Genomic DNA, 7,500 nt, shown 5'->3' with positions numbered 1-7,500 from the left:
ATGGTGCACCCTTGCGGGTTCCCACCTCCGTTCACTTTCATTACGCGTTCGGCTTGACACCCAAACACTCGCATAGATGTTAGACTCCTTGGTCCGTGTTTCAAGACGGGCCGCTTACAGCCATTACGCCAGCATCCTAGCATAAATGCGCGGACCTCAGTCCAGGCTGGTGGTATGTCGCCTCCCCTATAAGGCCTCCCGAAGAGAGGTACGTGACAGAGACCTTTATCCACCGCCCAAACTGATGCTGGCCTGCCTGCAGAAGAATGCACCCGGCACAGAGGCCCGGTGAGCAACTGCAAGCAAGTCTGGCTGCAAGCGCTTCCCTTTCAACAATTTCACGTGCTGTTTGACTCTCTTTCCAAAGTGCTTTTCATCTTTCGATCACTCTACTTGTGCGCTATCGGTCTCTGGCCAGTATTTAGCTTTAGAAGAAATTTACCTCCCATTTAGAGCTGCATTCCCAAACAACTCGACTCGTCGAAGGGCTTTACACGGCAATAGCTAGCGACCACGTACGGGATTCTCACCCTCTGTGACGTCCTGTTCCAAGGAACTTGGACCGCTGCCAAAGCCAAAGCGCCCTCTGCAAATTACAACTCGGACTCTAAAAGAGCCAGATTTCAAATTTGAGCTGTTGCCGCTTCACTCGCCGTTACTAGGGCAATCCCTGTTGGTTTCTTTTCCTCCGCTTATTGATATGCTTAAGTTCAGCGGGTATCCCTACCTGATCCGAGGTCAAAAGGTTGAAAGAAGCTTCATGGACGCGCGACCGCGGCTGGACAAGAGCGCAAATAATGTGCTGCGCTCCGAAACCAGTAGGCCGGCTGCCAATGATTTTAAGGCGAGTCTCGGAGAGAGACAAGACGCCCAACACCAAGCAAAGCTTGAGGGTACAAATGACGCTCGAACAGGCATGCCCTTTGGAATACCAAAAGGCGCAATGTGCGTTCAAAGATTCGATGATTCACTGAATTCTGCAATTCACACTACTTATCGCATTTCGCTGCGTTCTTCATCGATGCCAGAACCAAGAGATCCGTTGTTGAAAGTTGTAATTGATTACATTTGTTTTGCTGACGCTGATTGCAACTGAAAAAAAGGTTTGAATAAGGTCCAATTGGCGGCGGACCCGCCAAGGAAACAAGTAGTACGCAAAAAGACATGGGTGAATATGGCGCCAGACGGCAAGGCAGCGAGGCCCTATCCCAGTCCGGCTTCATATTTGTGTAATGATCCCTCCGCAGGTTCACCTACGGAGACCTTGTTACGACTTTTACTTCCTCTAAATGACCGAGTTTGACCAACTTTCCGGCTTGGGTGGTCGTTGCCAACCTCCCCGAGCCAGTCCGAAGGCCTCACTGAGCCATTCAATCGGTAGTAGCGACGGGCGGTGTGTACAAAGGTCAGGGACGTAATCAACGCATGCTGATGACACGCGCTTACTAGGCATTCCTCGTTGAAAAGCAATAATTGCAATGCTTTATCCCCAGCACGACAGAGTTTAACAAGATTACCCAGACCTTTCGGCCAAGGGAAAGAACTCGTTGGCTCTGTCAGTGTAGCGCGCGTGCGGCCCAGAATATCTAAGGGCATCACAGACCTGTTATTGCCTCAAACTTCCATCAACTTGAGTTGATAGTCTCTCTAAGAAGCCGGCGACCAGCCAAAGCTAGCCTGGCTATTTAGCAGAGTAAGGTCTCGCTCGTTATCGCAATTAAGCAGACAAGTCACCCCACGAACTAAGAACGGCCATGCACCACCACCTGAAAAATCAAGAAAGAGCTCTCAATCTGTCAATCCTTATTTCATCTGAACCTGGTGAGTTTCCCCGTGTTGAGTCAAATTAAGCCGCAGGCTCCACGCCTGGTGGTGACCTTCCGTCAATTTCTTTAAGTTTCAGCCTTGCGACCATAATCCCCCCAGAACCAAAAACTTTGATTTCTCGTAAGGTGCCGAGCGAGTCAGAAAAAGAACATCGCCCGATCCCTAGTCGGCATAGTTTACGGTTAAGACTACGACGGTATCTGATCGTCTTCGATCCCCTAACTTTCGTTCACTGATTAATGAAAACATCCTTGGCAAATGCTTTCGCAGTAGTTAGTCTTCAGTAAATCCAAGAATTTCACCTCTGACAACTGAATACTGATGCCCCGACTGTTCCTGTTAATCATTGCGGCGTCTCTAGAAACCAACAAAATAGAAACGCACGCCCTATTTTATTATTCCATGCTAACGTATTCGAGCAAAGGCCTGCTTTGAACACTCTAATTTTTTCAAAGTAAAAGTCCTGATTCCCCAACACGCCCAGTAAAGGGCATGAGGTTCTTCAGAAGGAAGGCCCGGCCGGACGAGTGCACGCGGTGAGGCGGACCCGCCAGCCAGACCCAAGTTTCAACTACGAGCTTTTTAACTGCAACAACTTTAATATACGCTATTGGAGCTGGAATTACCGCGGCTGCTGGCACCAGACTTGCCCTCCAATTGTTCCTCGTTAAGAGGTTTAAATTGTACTCATTCCAATTACAAGACCCAAAAGAGCCCTGTATCAGTATTTATTGTCACTACCTCCCCGAATCGGGATTGGGTAATTTGCGCGCCTGCTGCCTTCCTTGGATGTGGTAGCCGTTTCTCAGGCTCCCTCTCCGGAATCGAACCCTAATTCCCCGTTACCCGTTGAAACCATGGTAAGCCAATACCTTACCATCGAAAGTTGATAGGGCAGAAATTTGAATGAACCGTCGCCAGCGCAAGGCTATGCGATCCGTAAAGTTATTATGAATCACCAAGGAGCCCCGAAGGGCATTGGTTTTTTATCTAATAAACACATCCCTTCCGAAGTCGGATTTTCAGCATGTATTAGCTCTAGAATTACCACGGTTATCCAAGTAGTAAGGTATTATCAAATAAACGATAACTGATTTAATGAGCCATTCGCAGTTTCACGGTATAATTGCTTATACTTAGACATGCATGGCTTAATCTTTGAGACAAGCATATGACTACTGCAGAATCAACCAGGTAACTATCGTTCACCAGCATGCCAAGGCACGCCGGCTAAGCCCCCAAAGGAGCGGATGGTACCAGGAAGGGGTCGCCAAAGCGTCCCCAATCACCCGCCTCGAACGCGCACACGGCGCATTTCGCTGCGGGCAACTTATTCAATTGCCCCCACTGAGTTCCCCAAGACGTGGTCCGCAACAGAGCCGGACAGGCGTCGCCGCCCGTGACCAGCCCGCTACATGTACGCCTCAAGAGGAGGAAGCCTTCGCCGACTCACGCAGCACAAGGCGCGGATTAGTCGGCGGGCAGCCCCAAAGGTCTAGGAGATTTTTGCATAGCCAGCAATCCACAAACCTGAAATGGCGCCCGCTCATGGAATTGAGCAGGACTTCAGGTGTCGGCGCAAGTAGACGGCGCAATGCCTGCGGCACCGTCAGCCTACAAGCACCCAACAGTAGCCGAGTCCTGGGCAACGCGCTGACTAGAGTTAACTTTGCCAACCGCTACCTGGGAAACAAGGCGAGCGAGTATGAAACCAAAAAGTTGCAGCAGCCGCCAATCTGCGCTGCGAACAGCACCAGACGAGCGGCTGCCCGTAAAAATAACCAAGCAGCAGAGTCTTTACCCTTTTACAGGCAAGAGTAGCCACCAGGCTTTCTACCAACCCAGTTGCCCACCTAGAGTATGACTACTTTAGGTGTGCTCCTTGTAGTATGTAGGAACGCATGTCGCTCGGCGGTTATGGGTTTGCAGATCCCCGGCCGGAAACGACGTCGGAGGTCGGCATTTTTGTATGCAAAATCGCGTAGACATGCGCAGCCCCATACAAACCAAATGCCAGATTCAACGAGATAGCTCGTTTTCGCACCCACCGCCACCATTATGCGCCCAAACACGCCGTGTTTAGGCGCAAAAGGATTGTGATGCTTATGCAATTCTTCTGAGCCCACTTGAGAGGCGTACAGCAGGCGACGTTGTTGGCGTAAAAAGTACGCTGCGCATGCAGGCGACTAACGACAAGGCTGGGATTGCGCCACGGACCAAAGCAACGGGTTTTCTGCGTTAGTTCCCGCCATCCCCGCTGCGGGACAAATGGAATGGAACGTGATGGCTCTCTCTCCGTATAGACTGCTTTTGCAGACTACATGGCTGGTTGGGATAGGCGCCAGCTGGACCAAACATTGGGTGGGCATCACATGATGCGGCCGCACCTGCAGCTACCGGTCTGTATAAAACCCAGGGTTTTGCTCTTTATTCCCTCGCCCATCTACCAACAATATTTACCCATCATCACAGCTACACAATCGTACCCTTGTACACTCCAAAATGGCCTGGAATCCGCACAGCAGAAATAATACCGGTCGCCCAGAAGTAGTTCCGCAGGATCGCCTGATTGGGAGTGCAAGGAGATATGAGTTGAAGGTCGAACAGCAACCTATTCGAGCGCGCATGTGGATTCGCGATAAAGACCGCAGGCCTATAACGCCGCCGCCATGTATCCGCCTCATCGTCTATGACCGGATTACGGGGCGAGAGCTGGACTTCAACGACATCGACAGCACCTACTTTGTCCTCATGGTGGACCTCTGGAACCAGGAAGGTACCGCCGCTGTCAACCTAGTGCGGCATTCCAGCGCAGCTCCCACAGTCAGCATCAGCAGTAGCACAACGACCTCGTATCCGCCGCCGCCAGACCGGCAGTACGTAACAACAGCCATTCCGCAGTACGATCCACCGTACAGAATGACGACGCACATGCCGTCATATTCGCATGGCCCCGTAATGGGGTACCCGTACCCGCAGCCTGGACCGCCGGCTAGCTATCCGGCGTACGCCCAAACTTACGGCCAACCACCCCAGGCACCCATAATGCCCCCCGCACCCATGAGTTCAAACCACACGCGCAATCTTATCGGCATGAATGCCGTCAACGCTTGTCGTCTCAACGACCTCGACGGCAAAGCCGGCTTCTGGTTCGTGCTGCAGGATCTGAGCGTCCGGACAGAGGGCACCTTTCGACTCAAGCTCAGCCTCTTCGACATTGGCAGCGGCACAAACACGGTGGTGCCCGAGAGTCAGGGCCCCACACACGGTAAAGGTCCTTGCCTTGCACACAGCTTCTCAGAGCAGTTTACAGTCTACTCTGCCAAGAAGTTCCCAGGTGTAATTGAGAGCACACCGCTCAGTAAGTGCTTTGCACAGCAGGGTATCAAGATACCGATACGGAAGGATGCACCAAAAGAAATAGTCAACGCAAACGAATATGAGGCGGATGATTAGAAATTAGACTACTTTTGGGTTTCATCCTTTTCTTCCGGAATCGAGCATAAATAAAGTCACAGATGGTGTCTCCTCTCGTATCCTGCTGCCCGCAACCCACTGCCCTCCCTCTGCCCACGCCCTCACCTGCGCCAAAAGAGACTGCAAACCGGCTACTATTTCAAATTAGTAGACTTGTTAATAATTCATTAATCAACATGATTGATTCCTGTATAGGTTGAAAAAGACTTACTTTATTAGGCAGCCTTTAACCTAGATGGGAATTAATAATGCTAATCCAATTAATTGTTGACAAGTCTGCAGATTAGGATCCCAAGTAGCCGGCCGCCGTCTATTAGGCCCAGGTACCCCCGCTAGAGTCTAGACACAACGTTGGCCCAGCTTCTACTCTCCACGACCCCATGGGCCGTTCCAACTGCAGTAAAGCAGTTGATACGATGCCCTCTGACCCCCAGAAGTTGCCTAGTAAATGGCCGCCTCCAATTTGTGCCAAAGGCGCGAGCAAGAGCGCAGTGCCAACGGCACCGCCCTCTACAGGCGCCCCAGCGGTTGCCGAAGCCAGGGCAGCAAGTCCACAAGGGTGAGCTTGCCAATTGCTGCCCGTCAAACAGCGTGTACAAGTATGAAACCGAGTAATGGTCGCCCCGGCATGGCGCTGTAAACAGCCCCAAAACCGCAGCTCCCCAAGCCCATGGCCAGCCAAGCAGCGGGAAACGGTGCCGCATCTAACAAGCAGCCTACACCCGTTGCCGCCGACCATGGGCGAAAATGGTGCAACCCTCGCCGCCTTGGAGCAGCCAGCAGTTGCGTTGCCCTTGTCGGAGCACAATTCAAAGGCCCTCAGTCCAGAACGAGTGGGATTTATACAGCATACGCTGCACTCAGTCCCCCGAATGGCTTTCAAAAAGCCAACCCCACGCCCAAAGCTACAACGACCTCCCACCTGTACGATTGCCCTCTGGCAGGCAATCGTTGCGGCGGGCGCCCCTGTCGCCCAAGCGCCGAATACAAGTCTGAGCACTCGTACCCAGCGACCAGTGTCAATGGCCCTCCTTAAACTGCCGTGGGTTTGCAAACCGCCGGCCGGCAACGAACTTTTCAGATCGCCGAGGTCTGTATAAATACAAAAGCGAGCAGACATGCGCAGCGCCCTACAAGCCTAAACGCCGAAGAAAACAACAGCAGCTGTAGTGCGCCCACAACGACTACCCCGAGCCGGCCTGCGCACCGCCCTACAAGCCTAAACGCCGAAGAAAACAACGGCAGCTGTAGTGCGCCCGCAACGACAACCGACTCTCCGGCCCACGGATCCTTTGCCACTGTACTCCAATTGCCCACATCAAGGACCAACGGGCGGGCTTTACCAGCAAAAGTTGCCGTCTCAATGCCCAAAGTGCGTGTAGCACACGCCCCGACATAGGCTATATAGCCTACTAAGCGCGCTATATTTTAATTTTACAAGCAATAGTAGCGGCCAGCGTCAATACAGCCCAGTCACCCATATAGAGTCTGAGTACTCCAAGTGGGCTCCTTATAGTATATAGGAACCCCTATTGCTCGGCGGTTATAGGTTTGCAGATCCCCGGCCGGAAACGACGTCAAAGGTCGTCAATTTTATATGTGAGATCGCGTAGACATGCGCAGCGCCATACAAACCAAATGCTAGATTCAACGAGATAGCTTTTTTAACCTTGTAACCTTGGAAACTCAAACCTAATCGCTTTCAAAGTAAGTTTTTATTGGTTTCTAGTTAGATTTGTATTAGACAAACTAGTAACTAAGACTGTATACTTTACTTTATAGTACTATTCTCTAGAAACCTCTACAAAGTAAAGTATTCTCTTATACTTTAAATACTATAGTAGATAATTATTAGTATCTTTGTTAGTCATAGTTTATAAAATAAATACCTTAAACTATCTATTATACTTTTTTAATATAGTATTCTTATAATCTCTAGTAAGTCATAAATAGACTTTTAGACTAGTATAGTTTTAGATAACTCGAACTATATATAGAAATATAGGAATAAAAAGTTATACTTAAAGAACAGTATTTACAACTATAAAGTTTTATTATAATATAAGATAAAAAAAAGCTATCTACAATAACGTTAGAGAAGTAAAAGTACTACCTAAATATTGTATATATCTCAGATACTATACTAGTATATATAGAAAGAGTAATTTAGTATAGAACTTTGTAAGCTAGACTACT

The 7,500-nt window shown here is 49.9% G+C and overlaps 2 protein-coding genes across 2 annotated transcripts; both read left to right on the top strand.

Moving 5' to 3' along the window:
• Positions 1-4,329: 4,329 nt before the first annotated feature.
• PtrM4_152950 (Velvet multi-domain protein) lies at positions 4,330-5,283 on the top strand (the record flags this gene model as incomplete). Its single annotated transcript, XM_066110232.1, has 1 exon — positions 4,330-5,283. One exon carries the CDS (start codon positions 4,330-4,332, stop codon positions 5,281-5,283), a length of 954 nt encoding a protein of 317 aa, XP_065958747.1.
• Positions 5,284-5,720: 437 nt separating this feature from the next.
• Positions 5,721-6,404, top strand: PtrM4_152940 (Atrophin-1 domain containing protein; the record flags this gene model as incomplete). Its single annotated transcript, XM_066110231.1, has 2 exons — positions 5,721-5,863; positions 6,020-6,404. The coding sequence occupies 2 exons, from the start codon at positions 5,721-5,723 to the stop codon at positions 6,402-6,404; spliced, it is 528 nt and encodes a 175-aa protein (XP_065958746.1).
• Between the last annotated feature and the right edge of the window lie 1,096 nt (positions 6,405-7,500).

Source organism: Pyrenophora tritici-repentis, assembly GCF_003171515.1.
Source record: "Pyrenophora tritici-repentis strain M4 chromosome Unknown M4_contig_00027, whole genome shotgun sequence".
Lineage (NCBI taxonomy): Eukaryota > Fungi > Ascomycota > Dothideomycetes > Pleosporales > Pleosporaceae > Pyrenophora > Pyrenophora tritici-repentis.
The sequence above is the reverse complement of the archived record's forward strand: the minus strand, read 5'-3'. Positions and strand labels throughout refer to the sequence as shown.